General features: G+C 42.0%; 1 protein-coding gene across 3 annotated transcripts in view; it reads right to left on the reverse strand.

The window, feature by feature from the left end:
* Positions 1–24,045, reverse strand: part of LOC110086331 (UDP-glucuronosyltransferase 2A1) — a 43,844-nt gene that overhangs the window by 12,539 nt on the left and 7,260 nt on the right. The window contains exons 1-2 of one of the 3 annotated variants that reach the window (XM_078377675.1): positions 6,183–7,380; positions 1,179–1,185 (exon numbers count right to left, since the gene is read on the reverse strand). The exons of 1 other annotated variant lie outside the window; for it this stretch is intronic. In XM_078377675.1, coding sequence (XP_078233801.1) covers positions 1,179–1,185; positions 6,183–6,903 — 728 coding nt within the window. In that variant the 5' untranslated portion in view covers positions 6,904–7,380. Of the gene's footprint in view, positions 1–1,178; positions 1,186–6,182; positions 7,381–24,045 lie in introns of those variants that run through there. One more of the 3 variants, XM_073003986.2, reaches the window with a different exon arrangement.

Consider the following 24,045-nt stretch of genomic DNA (forward strand, 5'->3'; position numbering starts at 1 on the left):
GAGAGTGGGTTTGGAGATAGTCTTCAAACTGCCTGGTATTGCCTGGTATTGCCTGGTACCGTGCTGTAAGGACTGTATTTTTATTTTTTGGCTTTTTTTAAAAAAAAATTTTTTTGATTTTTAAAAGGTGTTCCCTCCCTCCTTTGCTGTCCCCTTCTCCCCCGAAAGGTGCTTGTATTGGCTTGTTTTGATTGAAAAGGTGCTTTTCAAGGTGATCTGTTGTCTGAAAGGTGCTTGGTTTTTCCCCGGAAGGTGCTTGTCTCGGCTGAAAAGGTGCTTTTCAAGCTGTTCTGTTGAAAAGGTGTCTGTTCCCTCCTTCCCTCCCTCTTTTCTTTCCTTTTTTTTTTTAACCTGTCATCTTAGGTTAAAAGGAAAAAAAAGAAGAAAAAACTGCCCCTAGTGGTAGGAACGGATTAACCGGCTTTGCGTTAGTTCCTATGGGACTTATAGCAAGAGGTCCCGTCTATGGTGGTGGGGAACAGTTATATTATATTTTGATTTGTGCATTTTATATTTATGTTTCTGTTTTAGATAAATAAAAACTTAAAAAAGACACACAACAATAGATTCAAGTTACAGGAAGCCAGCTTTCAGCTGAATATCAAGAAAAAAACTTCCTGTTAGAACAGAATGGCAATGGAACCAATGACCTTGAGAGGTGGTGAGTGATCCAACACTGGAGGCATTCAAGAGAAATTTGGACAACTACGTGACAGATATCCTTTGATTTGTATTTCTGCATGGAGCGGGGGTTGGACTTGATGGCCGTATAGGCCCTTTCCAACCTCATTATTCTATTATTCAATCAATGCAGTATAAACACTACTGCCGGCAGCATGTCTTGTTTTATCCTTAGTGATATCAGTGAAGAACCAGCAACACTATTTTCTAAAGCCAAGGTGTCAATAAGAGTAAGTTATTTGTTTTGTTTGGCTTGTTCATTTTCAGACAAGCCGCACATTATTGTGACTGTGTTAATAATGCAGAAATACTGAGAAAGCTATCTAGACACCACCAAGAGACAGTGTCTTGAGAGGAACAGCTTAACCCAGTAACTACTTACCCTGAAGGTATTGGCCCACAACCCCAACAGCCCATGGCCAACCCAACAGGATAAACCACTGGGCCTTATTGAAGAGGGAGCTCAAAAGGAGCATAAGAATCAAGACAAGCATTACCATCCATCTGACAGGCATTGTGCTCCAGTCCGTTTTTTTTGTTTGTTTGCTTAGTGATACAGCAAAGTGATAAGCTGGGTTCAGGCAGGTATGCTGTCATTTCGTAAGGGTCAGTGCTGGTTGACCTTTGCTTTTCACCAGCACAGAGATGATCAACAAATTAAAGGACTTTGCTAGGGTGAAACGGTGTCACACACGATTGCATTTTATAACAGCTGCTATTGATCAACCTTTATCTTTTTTTTTTCAGCATAGGGATCATTAGTTTTAAAAAGGAAATTAAGGAACCTGCTAAAAAGGCAGAGGCACCTGGACACATAAAGAAGTGAGGATGAAGCTGGAATGGCTTACCTTCTGTTTGTCAATTTCTTCTTAAACCTACAGCCCATCCATACACTCTAAAAGTTCCTGCCTCCAAGGTGGTTTGATTTGAATTAGTTGAGAAGATCCACATGATCTTATATCAGATTTAGGTAAATCCCTCCCTTTCCCCTTCTGCTTCTAGATTGTTTTGCCGTGCTTGGGAACTGGGGTACATTTTGAAGCCCATTTTTGTTGCTGCTGTTACATGAAACAAAATGGGGAAAAAACACCACACCTAAAATCATCCCACAAGCAATTTTACTGACAGTACCTTGAGCTTGGACAAAACACAATTACCGTATGCTTTTGTAATGTACCCACAACTCCTTGAATATGCCTTTCAACACTGTATGCTAATGTTTGAAGAACTGGCAAAATGCCCCTCCACCCTGTTTTTTGGAGTACTATCACTCCATGACTTGAATGAAAATCTAGTGACCAACTGTCTTAGTTCCTTTCAGTATGAGCTGTGACTTTTCCTCCTAATATCTCCCTGGCTCCCCCACCCCAGTTATAGCCTTGGCTGAAGCTCTTCTTCCTTGCAAACCTGTACCATACCTGCTCAGTGTTAGCAGAACAGCTGCTTATTGTATTTGAAAGGCTTTTTTAACAAAACAGTATTTCAGTCCTTACAGCCTGGATTCTTTCCAAATTTTAAAAAAAGTGGATGGGTGGGACAATTGTTTTTCAAAATAAGCAAGATCGGTCTTTTCAATTTATGTAAGCTATTTTAAATCTGGAGCAGCTTGGGGTCATCTATTTATGAATAGGAATCGTAACTAAAAAACCCTTTGTCCAAACCTCCCCAAATTTGGCACAAAGCAGGAGCAAGAGTAGATGGTCTGCTAAAACTCTACCAAATTTGGTGCTTACAGGAAGGCCAGTTTAAAAGTTATAATTTGGGGGGCTACCCCCATTTTCAGAATTGCTTTATAGAATGTTGATTTGCTCTGCTGCACAATAACACTGCTTACTCTACAATAATAGGCTAGAAAGGGGGCAGAAATGGAATTTCAAAAGCCAGTTCTACCTCTTGATGAGTTCTGCTACCATAATTGGTCATTTTAGGAAAAGATTAGGATCAGGACCATGAGGTCCTTGGTGAACTTCATGGGCCAGACAATTACCAGCTCCAAACCAATTTCACATGCATTCTATCTTCATTCTGAAATGTGAAGACAATGGACATGAAAGTCAACCTCTTTGCAGATAGATTGGCTGAGGACAACAAAGGGGAGGTCTCAGCCTGCCAGGAGCTGAAATAGTGGAATCTATTAACAAACTGATCTCAGTTTGGGAGGTGGGGCTTCATCACAGCAAGATCGGTCATGTTTCAGGAGGGCTCCTGAAACTGGTGGAAAACACTTGGTTTCGACCCCTCCAAACTTAGGGGGGGAAGGACTTTTACTAGGAGAAATGAAAGTCTGAAGCAACAGAATCTGACTGAGAAGGGAGGAGGATGGGGGGGGGGGAATCCCTGAATTGGCCTCTCTTTGAAGTCACATCTGGAACCAGAAACTGAGTGGGCAGCATCTTAGCACAAAGCTGTGAATGCCCCAAGGCAGAGAACGGAAAAGTACAGAAGGATTTTGGAAACAATCTTGATCAGAACTTGAAGTGGCTTGCTTTACATACGTAACTCTTAAGGCCCTAAACAATGAAGAGATTGGATGTATTTTCTCAGAGAAAGTGACTAGACCTATATCTGGCCAGAATGGCAAACATCCCCCCCCCTTCATCTGAGGCTTGACTGGGAGAAACAGAAAGAAAGAAGGAGAAAAGTGGAAGGAGAAAAGCAGCTTTACTTCTATTGTGGCAATAAAACTCACTTCCGCAGGACAATATAACCATAAACTACTGATGGATTTAAATCTCTGAAGCAGCCAGAAACAGTTTTGGGAGAAGCCCTTCCCCCTGTCAATCATTGCTAATTACAAAGCCCAGGGAGAGAAAGACTGAATTGCAAAAGTTTTCTGCCCCAAGACATATGCTACCATTGTGAATAACTCCTGTGGTTACTACCTGCTGGAAAGGAATCTAGATAATACCTCCAATCAAGGAACAAAAAGATATTCTCAGGAATAGTATTCAATACATTATACAGTGGTGCCTCGCACAGCGAGATTAATCCGTCCCGGATTAATCCTCGCTGTGTGAAACATCGCTGTGCGGAAAGTAAAAAGCCATTGGAATGCATTAAACTTAGTTTAATGCGTTCCAATTGGCTGATTTACTCACCGTTCAGCGATGTTTTTCAATGGCCGGCAGCCATTTTCGCGCCCTTCCCTCGCTTAACGAGGGCGCGAAAACACTGCACGCGGCCATTTGGGGACTTCCGGCGGCCATTTTGTTGCCGTGGAACAGCTGATTGGTGGGTCGCAAAGCGAAGGTCGGTAAGCGAACCGCTTACCAACCTTCGCTCTGCGATTTTCGCCCATTGGGGCCATCGCTCTGCGATCGCATTAGCGATCGAAAAGCGTCACCATAGAGAGAATTCATCGCTCTATGGTGCGCTCGTTCTGCGAGGCACCACTGTACTTAATGGACTACACCGGTAAAAACAGAGGTGGATCAGCTATTTGAACAAACTAAAGGTGTAGGGACACAAATGGAATTTACAGTGAAGACGGAGAGAGACAGTGTTATTCTTAAAACCCAGAAGGTTTCAGAAGAAAAAGGTGAAGATACAATGCAAAGGAGAGCAAATTTGTTAATCCCTCTCATGGAGATGTCAGGAGCAGAAGTGCAGCAAATGGTGAACTTTACTATAAACTTTGATATGAAAGGGAGAAGAATTGAGATGATGGGACACATGCTGTGGCGGATGGGACAAAGGAGTAGTACATGGAGTGGATGAAGCTCTTGAGAATGGATGCTGTCAATGGTTTTATCAACATTCAGGCTGCTCTTTGCAATGAAAAGCTTGCCATCTTTCTTCCTGCTGGGAACGTGAGCACAAAATTTTGCAACAATATTGGGCTATTTCCTGGCTTTTTGAATCATAGGTACAATATCCCACATTCATACACTGGAGGTTTTTTGAAGAACTGATATTAGCTCTTAAGATGGTTCTTGTCACCTCAACAGGGGAGTCCAACAACTGTTGCCTCCCGTCTCTTGGAGCTAGGGCCAAAGAGTAGTTTACTTCACGCTCTCAGGGGCTTATATAAATGCAATATAAATACGGCTGCCACTATCATGTCTACATTCACCCTGAGTTACATTGGCCAAGAACTAACAACACTGTTTTCTAAAGCTACCATACCAATAATGAGTAACTTGTTATATGTTATATATGGCTTGTTGATATTCAGAAAAGTCATACATTATTATGACGTTAGTAATGGAAGAGCCGGGGTAGAGGCTGTGCAGACACTAACGAGAGGTGGTGTCTGGATGGCGATGGCCCAACGCAGTAATGACCTATCCTTGAAGGAATTGCACCACAACTGCAATAGCTGCTGGACAACCTGCCAAGATAAGCCACTGTGCCTTATTGGAGAGGGAGCCTAAAAGGAACCAAAAAATGAGGAAAGCATTCGGCATAAATTTGATATACATTGTGCTCCAGTCCCTTTTCTTTTTTGTTTGCTTAGCAACACAGTAAAGTGATAAGCTGGGTTCAAGCAGGTACACTAGCATTTCATAAGGGGTCAGTACAGATTGACCTTTCCTTTCACTGGCACAGAGATTATCAAGAAAATAAAGGTCTTTGCTAGGGTAAAACAGTGTCACGCAGCATTAGTGTTGCATTTTATAACAGATGATATTGGTTAATATATGTCTTTTTTCAGCATAAGGATTATCATTAAAAAAAGAAAGAAACTACTGAACTTGCTAAAAAGGAAGAGGTGTCTGGACACAGAAAGAAGCAAGGATGCAGCTGAAATTGCTTCCCTTCTGTTTCTCCATTTATTCTTCAATCTAAAGCTCATTCCACATCCTCTAAAAGTTCCTGTCTCAGAGGAGTTCAGCTGTCATTTGATTTGGACAAGTTCAGCAGATCCACGCGATTTTACATCAGATTCAAAATATCCCTCCCTCTGCCTTTCTGCTGCTGTGTTGTTGTTTTTTTCCCCTTGCTTGGGAACTGGAGTACATTCTGAATCCCATTTTTGTTATGTAAAACAAATGTTACATTTGCATCTATATTAAATTGTGAAAAAAAGACCATTGTCTCCTCATTATCTCTGAAGAAGAGGAACATACATCTTAGCTCTACATAGGTGGTTAATAGGTAATCAAGGCTCATTAAAATGCATTAACTATTTATTTACAAAGCACATCCCAATAGTCTATGGTCAGGCTATCATGGGGGCCTAGACGTTTGCCATTTTGCCAACCTACATTCATACAGTGTCAGAAAATTCTCTGCTCTCCATAACACATGAAACATAAAAACAAACTAAATGGTCTTCCAACTTCCAAAACTGTGGGTTTATATACTTGCTGGCAGACACGACACCTGTTCATAACATAGGCAGAAGTTTCACATTCCAACTTCAGTGGGTGGAATTTATATATTCTTTTGCTAGTTTTCATGCTTAGTAAAACCATAGAATGTATAGGTAGAGGTGAACTTAACCATATTAATCTACACATGAAAAAAAATCATAACAGGAATTAAGAACAAATATTTACCTAGAATGTTACTATAGTACTTATTCCAATCTTTCCAGATAACCTGTTGAAACACAATGTCTTGAGAGAAGTAAAAAAGCATATTTCTCATTCTTTCCATGAAGGACATCCTGTCTGTTAACCCTCCCAGACTGGCAGGGACATACGATGGAGGAGATGGCATTCCACCACAAAGACGCTCCATTGTGTTTCCAAATGAGAATCGGAAGGAATATATAAATGGGAGATGGAGTTTCTCAGCCAGCAACTCCCCGCAGACTACAGCAGGGTCAGAAATAAGAATATCAAAACCAGTGGAATCCAACTTTTCCAGCAGTTTCCTATTCAAAAAAATGGCATCACAAAACATTTTGGATATGTTCATTATTTTTTCCATAATCTCATACAACTTGATGAAAAATTCCCAAAAAGAAAGCTCATGCATTTCATAAGTCCATATACGTACAAAATCCTCAACGAATGTTTCTACATATTCTTTAGACATTGGTACATGGAACTCTTCCAGCTGAAATGGGGGAGGTTCACTGAACTGGATTGCCTGGAAAGATGATGGCAGGAGCACAGTCACTTGGTGGCCCTTGGCTGTCAGTTCATGCAGAATAGCTTTCATATTGAGCCAGTGGCTGAAGTCAACGGGCCAGACTAGGACATTTCCAGTGGAAGCGGAATCCATGAAAAACACCAGAACCAAAAGAAGCACCTGTGCTGGTTTCAAAGACATTGTACTCCAGCGTTTGTCTACTTGACTAACGATGCTGCAAGGTGACAGGCTGGTTTTACACTGGACACTGTTGGATTTCTACACCTTGCACTCAAGATAACATTTGTCATTCTTTAACAGAAAGATGAAGGAGATGGAGGTCTCTGTGCTAGAGCAAAATCCTGTCATGGATAACACAGCCTGCTTTGTCCAAACCAACATACATGATTATTTCGCCACCTGCTGGAAGTGAGGAGACAAGATCTCACTTCAATGTGTCTACTACTTCCTTAGGACTCTTAATTCCTTTTGTCTTTCCTCAGCTCTAGCTTTTTCTCTCTCCATTTCAAAATCTAATTGCTTTTGTCTTTCCTCAGCTCTAGCTTTTTCTCTTTCCAATTCTAATTGATTATTCTTGGCAAGCTCCTGTAATTTAAATTCTTGTTCCAGCTTCCATCTTTCAATTAGAACTTCTCTCCCTGAGGCACCATCCTGAGTTTCCCCTGTTCTACAGATGTAGGGACTCCATCCTCTTCCTGAGGTAATAAGTCTTGTTGTGCTTCTTCGGGCTTTTTACTTCTTTTAGGTGGCATTTGTACGTGTATTTACAGTGGTGCCTCGCTTAACGAGTGCACCGTTTAACGAAAAATCCGTATAGCGATCCCTTTTTTGGGATCGCTATACGGATCAGCCCCAATCGCCGCACTCCCTAAGCAAGGGGAGGGCGCGAAAACGCTGATAGGGGCCATTTCGGATCATCCGGCGGCCATTTTGGAGCCGCCGATCAGCTGATCGGCGGCTCCAAAATGGCCGCCGGAGCGAAAACATCGCTGGAGGAGGTAAGTTTACACACTTATTGGAACGCATTAAACTAAGTTTAATGCGTTCCAATAGGTTTTCCTGCCCCGCACAGCGATGTTTTCGTATAGCGAAGGTTAATCCGGAACGGATTAACCTCGCTATACGGGGCACCACTGTATTTGGATAATCTGGTTTATTTTGCAGAGAGACAATCAACCTCTTTTAAAATACTTTTTTTTCCTTTCTGAGTGACTCTGTAGCTCTCCCTCAGCAGCTAAGGATTGCTATACTGTTTCTTCTGGCACCCTGCCAGCCACTCAGTTCTTTGGTTTGAGACAATCTATTTTCTTGCCTCTAGACACAAAACTACAGTATTTCAGATTTTATATTTTCCAAACCTCTGCTTGTTCCTGTCACCTCAGACCTGTTTCTGACCCTGGCTTCCGCTTTTGTCCACCAGCGCTCCCTTAATTCTTGGAGCCTTGGATTCAAAGCTACAGTAGCCCACTGGTATTAGCAGGATGAGGTGTTTAGATGGCTACAGTTGCTATAAAATCTGCACCCAGACGCTGGCAAGCTTGTGCAAGCAACAAGTCAAATCTCTGGCTTGCATCCACGCTCCTGACTACCTTGAACCTTGTTCTCTGGACCCTTGGCATTGGATTCATAAAGGGTGGATCAGAACAAACAGCAGCAAGCTCACTGGCTCTTTTAGCAAATGTTATAGCTACCAGAAAAGATGTCTTTAGGGAAAGCAACCTAAGATTTGAAGAGGCCATTGGTTTGAATAGTGGGTGCATGAGAGCATTAAGGACAAATTGTAGTGATCATTGGGGAATAATACGTTGACGTGGTGGACAGATGTTAATGAGTCCCTTGAGAAATTTTTTAACTGTACAGTGAGATGAAACTTTTGCTGACGTGGAGTTATCTGGTTGATGGGCAACAATGGCTGATATATAGACTTTTAAAGTGGAATGAGAGAGTCCAAATTTGAAGAGATGGAGTAAGAAGGTAAGTAGTGTCTTCAAGGAAACAGGTATTGCAGGTATTCATTTCCATATAATTAAGGAAGGCTTTCCACTTATTTGCATATAGAGGTTGAGTTGATGGTAGTCGCGCTCAATCCAAGATGCACTTCAAGGCGGGAGTATCCTCCAAGCTGTCAAGTTCAACGAGGGAAGATCTGGATGGTAGACCATCCCGTTGTTCTGAGTTAGGAGTTCGGGAACCGGAGAGAGTCTAAATGAGTCCATCAACATTGATCTGAGGTGAGTGAACCACGGTAGCAGAGAGCGAAGAGGACCGCATTTGATTGAAAGTGTCAGAGGTGGATAATTGTCCATTGTATGAGTGGTACTGGTGGGAATAGATAAAGTAATTCCCTGTTCAAATCCGTCATGGATGCGTCCCCGATGAAGTTCTCGTCTGCTCCGGCTTGTGAGCAATAAACACTGCACTTGGCATTCGCACTCAAAGCAAAAACATCAATGGTAGGTACTCTCCAACGGTGACAGAGTTGATAGAAAATGGTATCCTTGAGGGACCACTCATGAGTCATCAGTGTCATACGGTTGAAATGATCTGCTATGTAATTGTCATCCATGGAAATATGTACTGTAATAGGGAAGATGTGATGTTGGTAACACCATTCCCACAGGTTGATGGCTAGGTACAGGAGGGATAAAGAATGTGTTCCTCCCTGTTTGTTTACATAATATAGGGCAGTTGTATTGTCTGTTGCCAGTTGCACAACTCAACCCTCAATGACTGGAAGAAAGGCATGGAAAGATCTGATGATCGCTAAGAGCTCGAGATGGTTGATGTGAAGTTATTGTTCTTGTCCATAGGCCATGAATTTTGTGATGAAGACAATGTGCTCTCCAGCTGGATGGGCTGGGGTTGGTGGTGACCTGCACCGTCAGATGGAAGAGCGGGAATGGTCGTCCAACACAGAGGTTTAACATCAATGTCTACCAAGTGAGTTGACTGGCTATCTCTGGTGTCACAGACAATTTCATGGATGGGTGGTCTATCGCCAGGTTGAATAATGGCAGGTACCATAATTGGAGTGACCTTATGTTGAGTCGGGCATGCTGGATTACCAATGTTGTGGACACCATGAGCCTGAGGAGGTGTTGAACATGATGGGCTGGAATGGAAGTTTGAGATCGAAAGGGGCAAATTTCCTTCTTTAACCTTATAACTCGTTCCAGGGGGATGAAGGCCCTGGCTTGCATGGAGTCAAAGAGGGCTCTGATGTAGGTGACTGTCTGTGTTCGTTCGAGATGAGATTTCGTATAACTTTGAGTCTTAGCTTCTGAAGTGTGTCGAGTGTGATGGTTGTAGCTCTCATGGCGTTTTGGTACGACGTTGCAACTATCAGCCATTCGTCTATGTATGGGTAGATGTTTATACCCTGAAGGAGGAGATGCACTGCAACTGGTGCCATGCACTTCGTGAAAGTCCTCGGCACTGTGGAAATTCCAAATTGTAGGGAACAGAATTGGTACGCAATGTTGTCGAATTGGAATCGGAGAAATTTTTGATGAGATGGATGGATCGAAATATAGAAGTAAGTGTCCTGTACATCAATCACAACAAACCATTCTCCCCTTTATCTAGGGTTTTCAAAAAGGCTGGTGTTAATGGGACTAATTTCGATTCTGAAAGGATTATGTTGGTGGTGGTGGACCTTGAAAGGACCTGTAAACTGGTTGTGATCTGAATTGTCGATATGGCTGGAATCTCTGATATGATTGTTGTTGAAAGATTGTGGATAGAATTGAATCTGTCTGTATTGAGGTTGTTGGTATCAAAAGGATTGTTGGTTGGTGTATGATCTTGCCATTTTCAGTATTTTATAAAGGTTTTCCATAGTCTTGTCTGTTTTCTGATTAAAGACCTGTGCCTTCGAAGTGAAGGTCTTCTGTCCTTGACTTGGCATCATCAGACAGTCTGGTGGATCTAAGCCAGGCATGTCAGTGCAACACTATCGAGGATGGTAGGGTCTTTGATGCCTCGTTGGCCGCATATGTAGCTGCAATCCTTTGTTGTTTTGCCAGCAAGGTACAGTATGGGCATTAAGTTCAGTTCAGTTTTGATCAATTCAGGTGTGGATTCCAGTATTGGGAGAATTTTGTTCCAAAGTTGGTGCTGATAAGCGCCCATCGCCACTTGATAGTTGGCGACTCTAAGTGAAAAGAATTAGAGCGAATAAATTCTTCTACTGATGATGTCAATTTTTCGGCCCTCCTTATAGTAGGAGCCACTGAAGACTTATTTCTGGCTCTCCACTGGTTGGACTCAACAATTACAGAATTGGGAGTAGGATGTTTGGCCAAAAACTCAGTGTACATTCCATGTGTCTTGTACAGGTTTTCAGTCTGTCTTGAGATTTGTAGTGTAGATGGTGGCTTGTCCCATGCTTCCTTGATTAGTTTGAGCATTGATGGAATAAAAGTAAGACTAAGTGGAGGTGTCTTTTCTTGATTGATGTCATCGAAGATCAGATCTGCCTCAAGTGATGAAGGTTCTTTGACATGTAGTTGTAGTTAGCCATTTTGGATATCACCTCTGAATAAGAAGTGAAGGATATGGAAGATGATTGTCGATAGCATCTGAGGTTGGTTGTAAGAAGGTTGGATGGTGATTCTTCAGATGATTCAGATCCTAGTTCTTGGTCAGAAGAGGATGTGGAAGATGATGACGTGATTCTGGGTCTTGTTACGGTTGGGGCAAAAGGAGAGGGCTGAGTTCGGAGGGAAGACTGAGGATGATGTGGTTCCTGTTCTGTTGTTGGATGGGGATCAGTATATGTGGTAGTAACCTGAACAGGTTGTTGAGTTTTAGAAGATTGTCTGAGGCATTTGGAATGGTCGGTATATGACAATGTTGAACATTTAAGAGCTGGTTTAGAAATAGGAGGTGCAGGAGGGGCTGGTACCAGATGTTGGGAGCCATGTCGTCGGTGTGGTGTCGATGGAGATGGTGACTGATGATATCCTTGTTGGTAAGTTAGTGCGTTTCGCACACGCTTCGGTTCTTGATAATATGAATGTCCTTGGTAGGCTTCCATGTGATATGGATCACAATACAGGAAACCTTCCTCCATGTCAAAATGATGGTTCCATGGGAAACTGGTATACTGGTAGTACTCTCCATACAGAGGCATATATCGAGGAGGAGAAATATGCTTTCGTTTCTCCCAATGTTTTTGGGGAGAGTGTTGAGGAGAGCCCAATCCTGAAAGTTGGATTTCAATCGCCTGCCCTGATGCAGGGCTAGAATGGGCCGAGGCCTGGCTGGATGGTGCCCAATCATTGAGAGGCCAGTGTGGGGAGATAGGTTACCAGTTGACACCGGAGCGTGAGCCAGTGGTAAATGAATCTCCTCCCTCTCCGATGTTGAGCCTCTCTTGAGGACTCCTCCGAAATTGTTGATGGGAATGTTGTTTGCGGAGTCTCGATATGGACTGATTTGATTATTTTCACCTTTTTTGTTCATGGCCGTCTCCCAAAGGTGAGATCGGAGCCTTTGGAGCTTTTGCTTAAGTGCTGGCTTGGTCAATTTTTTACATGCCACACAAGAATGGGTTGGGTGTTGCTCGCCCAAACAAAATACAGTGGTGCCACGCTTAGCGAGGTTAATCCGTTCCGGATTAACCTCGCTCAGCGAATCCATCATTAAGTGAAACAAAAAAGTCCATAGGAACGTATTAAAACTGATTTAATACGTTCCTATGGACTTAAAACTCACCGTTCTGCAAGTTTTGTCCATTGCGGCGGCCATTTTGGATGCCTCGTTAGCGAGGCAAAACAGCAGTCGCCATTTTGTTTTAGCGGCGGCCATTTTGGAACCGCCGATCAGCTGTTCGCTATGCTTTGATCGCGTCTGCGCGATCATCGCATAGCGAAAAAAGCCCATAGGGGCCATCGCTGAGCGAACGCTCCAGCGATGGCCCGGGACCCATCGTTGTGCGGATTCATCGCATAGCGAAGCGTTCGCTATGCGAGGCACCACTGTAAACAGCATTTGTGGCCATCAGATAATGGGATCTTATTTGAAGAGCCGACACACCTTTTAAAAGGAACTGTTGAGGCCATAAAGAGCGGGAAACCAGAGGGAGAGACAGTTGAAGAAATAGGGGGAGGGGTGGGAAGCCAAAAACAGAAAAGGCAAAGAAACAGAACTGAGAGGAAAACGTCGATTAGCTGATTGGAAAATACTGTAGGAAGGTATCAGTTTAGGTGTTGATTAGAAGAGGAAATACTAATATAGTCACTACAAATCACTCAGAAACACTCTGTATTCTTCTGGAGATCCGATCAGCACGGCAGAAAAAAGGAACTGAGGAGAATCTTAGGTGGGTGGAGCATGTGCTCCACAGGGGAACGTTCCACTAACTTTGTACTTTTAAGCTCTAGAATCTTCTGAGACATTCAGCGCAGGTGCAGAACAACCCATTTGTGTGCATTCACAGAGGCCATGAAGAAGAACCTGGGATTAAGGCATTTTCCCTCTCTGTGCTCATATGCTGTGAACAGAGTCTGCTCAGCTTCCAATTTAAAATTTATTTACAACTTGGTTAAATAGACAAATTGAATATCCTTGAGCCTTCTGAAAAGTTTGGCCTATATTTTCGTAGTCTGTTTGACCACTGTCATTGAGGAGTCAAAAAAGTATCCTAGGAAATTAATTACAGAACGGAAATGGCAAAATATGTGTGGAGGGGCCATGTAATGTCAAAGGAAGTTATGCCAAAGATGCAGAAAATGAATTTTTAGGGATAAGTCCCATATGTATTATTTTTATTACAGTTTCTTTTACAGTCCTAAAACCACAGAGATATTTCAAATCAGACTTCAGAGGGGTATGATTCTATGTATTCATCTGCCAGTTTAAAGTAAGAAATTCATAGGGCAAATATTTATACATGAATCAGGCTTTATGGAAGTAGATAAGAAAAGCAGCATTAACTGAAACTAAGAGTAGGCTTTTACCCAGACAGTCACTATAGTATTTATTTCAACACAAACAGGTTCATTTGTGGGACCTGGGTTTGTTAGCCAGTTTCCCATTCTTTCCAGGAACATTCCATCCATTAATGCTCCCAGACTGAAAGGCACATATGATATCACTCCATAGCCTTATGTGAACATGGCCTCATCAACGTAAACACAAGAGATGTCATACTAAGAACTGGGAATAAATTCTTACCTAGAACTTCACTATAGTATTTATTCCAGTCTTTCCAGATAACCTGATGAAATATGATATCTTGTGAGAGGTAAAAGAGCATGTTCCCCATCCTCTGCAGGAAGGTCATCCGGTCCGTTAGCCCTCCCACACTGGCAGGCACATAGGACGGAGGAGCTGGGATACCACCACAAAGACGCTCCATGGTGTTCCCACTGGAGAAGCGGAAGGAATATATAAACGGGAGATGCAGCTTCTCAGCCACTAGTTCCCCACATGGTGCGAGTGGGTCAGAAATGAGAATGTCAAAATGAGCTGACTCCAACTTCTTCAACAGTTTCTTGTTCGACACAATTAAGTCACAGATAATTTTGTTTCTGTCCATCAGCTCACTCATCAAATAATAAAGCTTAGTGAACATTTCCCAGGAAGAAATTTCATGCTTCTCATAAGAAAATAAGACTATGCCGTCCTGAATTAATGAGTCCATGTCTGCTTTTGAAAATGGAACAGGGATCACTTCCAAATGGAACAGAAATGTTTCATGGGTGTTAGCAGCCTGGAAGAATGAAGGCAGTAGCACAGTCACCTGATGGCCCCTGGCTGTCAGCTCATCCATGATGGATTTCAGATTGATCCAGTGGCTGTAGTCAGCTGGCCAGACAAGGACACTTCCAGTGGAAACCAAGGGCGAGAAGGATACAAGAAGCAAAGGAAGCAGCAGCCTCCATTTCACAGACATTGTGCTCCGGCTCTTCTCGGTGTACTTCGTGACAGAGCAAAACTAGAGGCAGAATTTCACAGGGCATGTCCGTGTTTCAAAGTTCTGGAAACCTTTCTTCCTCAGCACAGGAAAACTTTCAAGAAAAGTTTTGTATTATACAGCATGATTCAGTTCTTACGTGACAGAGCATGATTCAGTTCTGTTCAGGTCATACAGTTATTACTGCAACAGCTGGAAGTTAAGAAACAGCCTCTTTGTTTAACATACCGCTTTATTTGCTTTCGCAACACTGGAAGATACTGATGAATTTCTCTGCCCTATTTTCCTTCACTTTTGCAGTGTGATTCTATTTTAAGTGGCAGAACCGCAGAGACACATTTCATAGTAATTGCAACTTATAACCGTACAGTGAATGTTTAAATTCTCCATGTAATTATACCTGTAAATTAATGAATGGCTTTAAAAGTCTCACATAATTTTGACAATAACTTTCATGTGAATGGAAGAACCTGAAGACAAACCCCAAAGGGTTAGGAAAGGGTTCAGGAGCTTCCAGATACACTTTGTGGAGGAACATTAAGATAATGAAGTTAGATTTATAATACAGTGCAGTCAAGAGGACAAAATACATTTGGAGAACTACCTCCAGCCAGCCTCTCCACGTGACCTGCAATGTTTTCACAGAAGAGAATTCAAAGCCAGTGAATTTTGTGTTCGCGAAGGCTTTCATGGCCAAGATCTAATGGTTGTTGAGGGTTTTTCGAGCTCTTTGGGTGTGCTCTGAAGGTTGTTCTTCCTAATGTTTCGCCAGTCTCTGTGGCCGGCATCTTCAGAGTGCTGTCCTCTGAAGATGCCGGCCACAGAGACTGGTGAAACGTTAGGAAGAACAACCTTCAGAACACGGCCAAAGAGCCCAAAAAACCCACAACAACCAGTGAATTTTTTTACCATTTCACCCTTTGCTTTGTTAAAGGGCACGTCTAGACAACAAATCATAGCCGTCATTTACATCTTCAGCTATAATGATCATCATTATAATCATGTGCCATCAAGTCAGTTCTGACTTATGGTGACCCTTTTCAGGGGTTCCTAGGCAGAAAATACACAGGAGTGGTATACCAGTCTCTTTTTGGGGTGGGCTGGATGTCCTGGGACTGTGCAGCTTGCCCAAGGCCACTCAACTTCGCTCTACTTGCAAGAGGCACAGTTGGGAATTGACTTCCCAATGCCTGGCTCCACAGCCAGATACCTAAACCTCTGAGCTATCCAGCCAGCACCTTCAACTATAGAGTTGGGGTGGGAACTTTATACCCTTCAACTTTGTATATATGAAAGTCAGATGCATTTGAAAATTGAAACTCTCATTATTAACTCTTCTATACCTAATTATAAAATTGCTCCAACTCGCTTTGCTAATATGAGAAACATCAATCACTGTTGAATATAAAAGAGAAACGGCTCCCCATCACTTGCACATATGATCTCTCACTGGGATGGAAACATCTTATAATGGCTGGAATTTCTTGGCTATGAGAAGGGTTCATGCCCTAAATCTCAAAAAAGCAGTCCAGATGCCTAGAATAAATCTGTTTTCACATCCACGGTGTTTAACCATATATGACTCAGTACAGCTGGAGAGTCTTGGACTGCTCATCCTGAAAGCTGATTTTGAATTTGGAGTGCTTCTGCCCCATGGAACCTAGTGCACAACAGCGTCAGCCATCTGTATTGAGAAAGAAAACTCAACCCAGGTCCTTTCATGCGCTATTCGGAGTCTATGTTCTTTCAAGCTGAAGAGTGGAATACAACACATCCAGATTTAGAGATAAGGCTAAGGGGAAAGTCTTGTTGTAAAATCTGGATTTGAATCACTGTCAGGTATGTTCATTGTTGAACTTTCCTTGCAAAATAATGCTTATTAGGAATCTACTTGAACTTTTGGGAGGGAAGTGAAATGGCTTAAATTAGGGCATCTAGTTGGCTGTGCCTTTTGGGAAAATATCTACCCTTCATGTTCAACACATCTCACATTTCTGTATTTGCTGCTTTGCTGCTCTGTATCAAGATGAATGGAACAGCAAATATTGTCCACTAGTCTCCCAACCTTCTTCGTAATACTAGACTTTATGAATCATCACGTTCTGTTTGAACTGTTGACAGTATCTCAGATTGAAAAATGAGAGCAGGCATAAAGCTGGTGCCACACTTAGGCAAAGAGAAGAATGGCTCTTGATGTAGATGGGAAGAAACAAGTAAGACTTCAATCTTCTGAATCTATTGCAAAAATGAGAATCTGAAATGTCAAGTCAAAGCCACTCCTCTCCATACACACCAACAATCCATTCAAGAGCCACATAAGAATGAATGATCACCTGGGTGGACAAATCTCTGTCAAGCAGATGTTTCATCACAACACTTCATAATTATTCCTATTTCCCAAGCAATTGATCTCTAGACCCGTGGTTCTCAAACTTGGGCCTCCAGATTTTCTTGGACTGCAACTCCCAGAAATCCTGGCCAGCACAGCAAGTGGTGAAGGTTTCTGGGAATTGCGCTCCAAGAACACCTGGAGACCCCAGTTTGGGTACCACTGCTCGGTTGGGTTAGCACTATTAACAAAACCCAAGATTTTTTTTTTTGTTTAAATCAGGTTTTCAGGTGCAAAAAGGTTGTGTGTATTTTTGCACAAATCTCCTTTTGTTTTTCAAAACCAGAATGTATTTAAAATAAAATGACATGTATCTTGATGTTTAGTTACTGAATGAAGGTTGGATATTTTGGCATGCTAATTACCTCTGGCTAGGTAATTAGCCAGAGATCAGGAGTTCGATTTCTCACTGTGCCTCCTGCAAGTACAGCCAGCCTGTGTGGCCTTGGGCAAGCTGCATGTCCCAGCCCCCTCCACCCCGAAAAAATGGAATGGTACGCCACTTCTGAGTACTTTCTACCTGGAACTTCCTGAAAAGGGTCACCATGAGCCAGAATTGACTTGACAGCACATTATTGTTATTAATTACATCTGAAACCCAGCCAATCATTTCTCAGTTGAATGTTCTCAGCCAAAGATCAAGGGGACATATAGTAGGCTACATTCCACCAATTATTCCTCTGAGGTCAATTGCCAAATTTCCTCATCAGACTGGGGGACCAAACAGGCTTCATTCAGCAAGAGACAGTGCTTAGGGGCTCTTGTGTAAATCTCTAAGTGATAGGTCCACATTGGAAAGCTAAATAAGTTCTTTAAAGTGGGTAATGCAGTATTCCAGTACATCCTGAAAGGGGGGCTTTTATTTCTATGACTGGGCATACTGTACATGTAACTAAATGATCAGTAAATAAGCACGCATATAAATTAACCAGTTTGTCCTGTGTATCCTGCATGTATGCACCTCTGTATGTCCAGTGAGAGCAAGGGTGGAGTGAAAGCATGACAGGATCTTCCCCAGTGAGAGGGGGAATGATTACATGGGGAAATATGTTGCAGTTTGGACTGCTTGTGGAGGGCTCCAGTGCAATCTGTTTCCCAGTCATCACATGACACTTGGACAATTTGTGCCAAAGCTGGACTTCTAGAGCTTCTGATTTTAGGGATCAGGCTGGAGCAATTCCCCAGCAGATGAGATTTTGTTTTTCTTTCTTTGTTTGGTTGGTTTGGTTTGGTGGCTGGTTGTATCAGTCCTGTCAAGAAAAAAAAAATTAACCTTTAAAATAAAAAATCATTATAAACCTCAAATGAGGCTCTTCTCCAAAAACAGGCAGAAACCCATTTAAGATTACGCCCATGGCACAATTCCCTCAACATCTTGGCAAAGGCACCATTCACCCAAAATCACAGATATTTATAACAGGTTTTCCCCTGACAGAACTGATGCAACATGTGTGTCCATCACAGACATGATTTCACTTACATATCACCAGTTATAATTTGGGAGTTTTCTAAATTGCAACACATTTCAGGAAGTACGTTTTGCAATTTGGCTTAATGTCTGGTCAAGTTCCTCTTTTTAACATTTGTTGCAGTGGTCAGTTTCCAGACCAATGAAACAGTTTCTCAATAGCGTCTCATTCGGAAGCTTCAACTTTGTAAGCTAGATCAAACTACAAATCCCATCTGCTTGTTCTTAACACATTTCTCGATTAATTAAAATTATTTTCTGACAGTCTCTTCTAGTCACATGGAATGGATGAATATTGTTGGGTAGTCCTACATGTTGGTCTGCAAAGCAACCAACATGAATTTGACACAACTCCGGGAGGCAGTAGAAGATAGGAGGGCCTGGCGTGCTCTGGTCCATGGGGTCACGAAGAGTCAGACACAACTAAACGACAACAAGTCCTACTCAGAAGTTATTCTTCTGGGCTATTTTTCACAATATACCATGTTCTGCCTGGAAGAGGTACAGGAATGTTGTTCCTGGGGCATTTGGGGGCTGGTTAGATAAGATGGTTGAGTACTATTGGTCTGTCCTCCTTGGAAGTTATCATTCATCATTCAGAGTGAGTGTGGAGGGAGGTTGTTTTGCAGTATCAATTTTCTGCATGGTATGGATATAGGAATGTTGTTCCTTGGGGTATTTCAGAACTGGTTGCATCAATCATGTCTAGCCAGATGGAAGAGGTGAATTTCATTGGACTGTCCTGCTCAGAAATCACCATTCTGGGCTGTTTCTTACAATATTACTTTTCTGCCTGGACCGGCTACTGGAATGCCATTCCTGTTGGAATTTTAGCAACTTTATATACTGCCTTGTTAGATATGGCTGTGAGGGACCTTTCTTAGCTGCAGTGACTGTAAACCAATCCAGCAGTAAGTAACTGTAATTGTTCTTCCATGCCTCTGATTTTCAAAGAGAGTCACACCTCTCTGCTTAAGTGTCTTCTCTTTTTTTTAGTCTCCTCTCAATAGTTTATTCAGTTAGAGTGTAGTCTGCAGGAGTCTGCAGGAAGCAGGCTGTGAGTCTGTTGAGGTCTGCTATTGCAAACAGTCTTTTTTTTTACAGCATGCTGTTTATCTGCTCAATTGTGAGTAAATGAAACCTTTTATTCTTTCTTTTATCAATGACTAAGAGTGCATTATTGGGACTGTAAGTGCCAGTTGATGAGAACAAACAGCCTGCTCTGGAGAGACTGGGAGCGAATTCTGCTCTTCAAGTCCCTGCATTTCTGCAGTGCAACTTGAGTTTTTTTAATCAAAATTCAAAATTCTGCAGCATTTCCCAGGGTAATTCTGAAGTTGGTTTCATTATTCCATTCTAAGCTAACGAGACAGGTCAATTTCATTGGGCTACCCTACTCAACTGATTGGTTCAAAATTGGGAAAGGAGTACGACAAGGCTGTATATTGTCCCCCAGCTTATTTAAATTATATGCAGAATACATCATGTGAAAGGCTGGACTCGAAGAATCCCAAACCATAATTAAGATTGCTGGAAGAAATATCAACAACCTTCGATATGCAGATGATACCACTCTGATGGCAGAAAGTGAGGAGGAATTAAAGAACCTCGTAATGAGGGTAAAAGAGGAGAGTGCAAAAATGCTCTGAAACTCAAAATCAAAAAAATTAAGATCATGGCCGCTGGTCTCATCACCTCCTGGCAAATAGAAGGGGAAGATATGGAGGAAGTGACAGATTTTATTTTCCTGGGCTCCATGATCACTGCAGATGGAGACAGCAGCCACAAAATTAAAAGACGCCTGCTTCTTGGGAGGAAAGCAATGACAAACCTCCACAGCATCTTAAAAACCAGAGATATCACCTTGCCAACATAAGTCCGAATAGTCAAAGCTATGGTTTTTCCTGTAGTGATGTATGAAAGTGACAGCTGGACCATAAAGAAAGCTGATCGCCGAAGAATTGATGCCTTTGAATTGTGGTGCTGGAGGAGACTCTTGAAAGTCCCCTGGACTGCAAGGAGAACAAACCTATCTATTTTGAAGGAAATCAAACCTGAATGCTCACTGGAAGGACAGATCCTCATGCTGAGGCTCCAGTACTTTGGCCATCTCATGAGAAGAGAAGACTCCCTGGAAAAGACCCTGATGTTGGGAAAGTGTGAAGGCAAGAGGAGAAGGGGATGACAGAGGACGAGACGGTTGGACAGTGTCATCGAAGCAACCAACATGAATTTGACACAACTCTGGGAGATAGTGGAAGTAATGAGGGCCTGGCATGCTCTGGTCCATGGGGTCACGAAGAGTTGGACATGACTAAACGACAACCCTACTCAATGTTGTTCCTGAGAAGGATCTCTGGTTTGCTGCATCTGTCTCATATAGTCACAAATGTGTCGGGAACTTGATTTGATTATCTGGGCTAATATGTTCTGTTCTGGCAGGTTTGGGGACAGTAAAGGGTTTATGAAAATGTATCTTTTTGTAGGTTTGAGGTTCTGATGTTTATTCACTGCATCTCACTGCTTTTGGCACAATTTGTTTTTATTAAGAAGCCCCCGTTCTGCCCTGTTCTGTTCAATTCTGCCTTTTATCTTGTCCCCTTTAATTAACCTCAAACAGCTTTTTTTTTACAACCTTTGTGTCTGAAAAGCTTTTATTAGCCCTTCTGCACATAGAAAGGAGGAGAAAAATGAGTGTCTGTCTGTAAAAATTATTAACAGCAAACACACACACACGTTTTTGTCTGTTTAAAAGACTCATGTTGATTTAGATATGAAATGAAATTGCATCATTAAGCCTCAAAGCAAAAAAAAAAAAACAAGTCAGCTCTTATCTTCTTCATCCACGCAGCTTTCCAAAACTCAGGTGCCGCCAACAGGGTTGCAAATACTCAGACCTCAACAGCAACTTCAAAAAGAAAATATGCAAAGGGCGGAAAAACCACTTTCATACAAGTTGGTTCATCATGCTGGATAGCTGAACTGCTAGATAGCTCAGTGGCTTAAGTATCTGGTTGTGGAGCCAGAGGCTGGGAATTCGAGCCCCTTGTGCAGTGGTTAACTGCAGTACTGCAGTCAAGCCTCTGCTCATGACCTGAGTTTGATCACAATGGATTCAGGTAGCCAGCTCAAGCCCAACTCAGCCTTCCATCCTTCCAAAGTTGGTAAAATTAATATCCAGCTTGCTGAGGGGGCAAAGTGTTATTTGCATAATTATGCTGAAAAACATTCAGAGAGTGCTATATCTCTATGGTATGGTGTTACTGAAACAACAACACAGTGCCTCCTTAGACCCATAGGGTTCTTTCCAGCTCTGCAGTTCTTCTTCTTCCTTCTTCTTCTTCCTTCCTCTTCTTCTTCCTTCTTCTTCTTCTTCCTTCCTCTTCTTCCTTCCTCTTCCTCTTCCTTCTTCCTCTTCCTTCCTCTTCCTCTTCTTCTTCCTTCCCCTTCCCCTTCCCCTTCATGATGATGATGATTCCCAGTCTTCTTGCTTTTTTTCTGAACTGCACCTTTACTTTGATTTAATCATCAGTCCAAAGGGAGACTGCAGCCAAGAAATCAGAAGGAGACTGGTACTTGCAGAGGCAACTTGGAAGGAGCTAGAAAAGATACTCAAGTATAAGGATGTGTCACCAGAAACCAACATCAAGGTTATCCATACAATTACTGTGTAAAAACCAAACAGTGAAGAAAGCGGGGGGAGTCCATTCATTTACAAAGCGGTGTTGGAGCAGGGCTTTATAGATGCAACGGATTGTCAAAAAAAAAAAAGGCAGATAAGTGGGTGCTCAATCAAGTCAAGACAAAACTCTCACTGGAGCAAAAAATGAGTAAGCTTGGACATATAATGAGAAGACAAAATTTAATCCTGGAATCATAGATTAGGGAAAACACAATATTGCTAGGGAATGGATTGCTAGAGCAATATTGCTAGAGATGGATTGGCGCAATAAAGGAAACCATGGCTGTTAGTTTGTAAGATCTGAGCAGCGCTGTAGGGACACTTTGCAAGTCATTGATTCATATAACCACCCCAGGTCAGAACTCTGAATGCAGTTTTTCAGTGACTGTCACATAGAGACAAAAAGAACTACAACTACAACTAGTGCAAAGAAACAAAAGGAGAAAAACAAGTTATCTCTTCCAGAAGATCCAAGAAATCAAACAGAAATGTAAGCCTAGGTTAGGAATGGTGAACAACCAACAGGCAAGCAAACTCTTTGACTGGGAGAAAATAAAGACAAGGTGGAAACAGTATACTAAAGACCTATGCAGAAGAAATAAAAAGATGACACTGCCTTTGAAGAGGAATCTTATGACACTGAAGCAGCCTGTTTCTGATCAAAAAGAGTCCATCATCTTAACATTCTAATTTGCTATATTCGCGAAGGCTTTCACGGCTGGGATCTAATGGTTGTTGTGGGTTTTTCGGGCTCTTTGGCCATGTTCTGGAGCACGTGTTCTCCAGAACACAGCCAAAGAGCCTGAAAAACCCACAACAACCATTGTAATTTGCATTTAATGTTATCTATATTACATTTACGATCATAATTTTAAATGGTTCTGATGCAAATAAAGAAAACAAGGAAATAGGGGTTAGCTGTGTGTTGAATCAGCAGAATTTGTTCAGCAGAGCTACATGATGTTACTGTACATCAGAATTCAATAAATTCTCTCGCTCCCTTTATCTTTCTGGATTTTCTTGTCTCAGTTGGGAACTGGAATACATTTTGAATCCTATTTTTGTCATTGTTGTTATGTAAAACAAAATGTAGATTAACATCTACATTACAGTGTGAACAAAAAACCCCACCCTGCCATTATTTCCTCATTATCCCTGAAGAATGGAACATACATTTTACCGTAACTATGAGTCTATATAGCTGATTAATAATTAAGGGCAACTAAAAATACATTAACATTCTATTTAATGTACAAAGCTCTTCCCAATAGTCTATGATCAGATTGCCATAAATGCCTAGAACTTGGCCATTTGGCCAACCTAAAGTCATGCAGTGGGAAAAGATTCGGCTTACCTACTACTCCCCACACCCACAAACTCACACAACATAAAAATATAAACCGAACGGACTTACTTACAAAAATGTGGGCTTAGGTATTTTCAGGGGATGAAATTTACACATTCTTGTGACAGTTCTCATGTTTAGTAAAACCATGGGACAGAAAGGAACAGGTGAAGAGTCTACATAGGTGATTGATAATTAAGCAAGGCTCACTAAAAATGTATTAACTTTTTATTTAATATGCATAGTTCTTCCTAATAGTATACGGTCAGGTTACTATGGGTACCTAAAATGTTGCCGTTCTGCCATTTTGCCAACCTAAATCAAAACAGTGTGAAAAGATTTAGCTAGCCTACTACTCTTCCCTGACACAACACCACACAACATAAAAACATAAACCAAATTGTCTTCCAACTTCCAAAAATGTGGGCTTAGAAACCTTCTGGCAGATATGACACCATGACTGTAATATAGGCACATCCAACTTCAGGGGCTGAAATCTACACTTTCTTATGCCTGT

Source organism: Pogona vitticeps, chromosome 6, assembly GCF_051106095.1.
Source record: "Pogona vitticeps strain Pit_001003342236 chromosome 6, PviZW2.1, whole genome shotgun sequence".
Taxonomy (NCBI): Eukaryota; Metazoa; Chordata; class Lepidosauria; order Squamata; family Agamidae; genus Pogona; species Pogona vitticeps.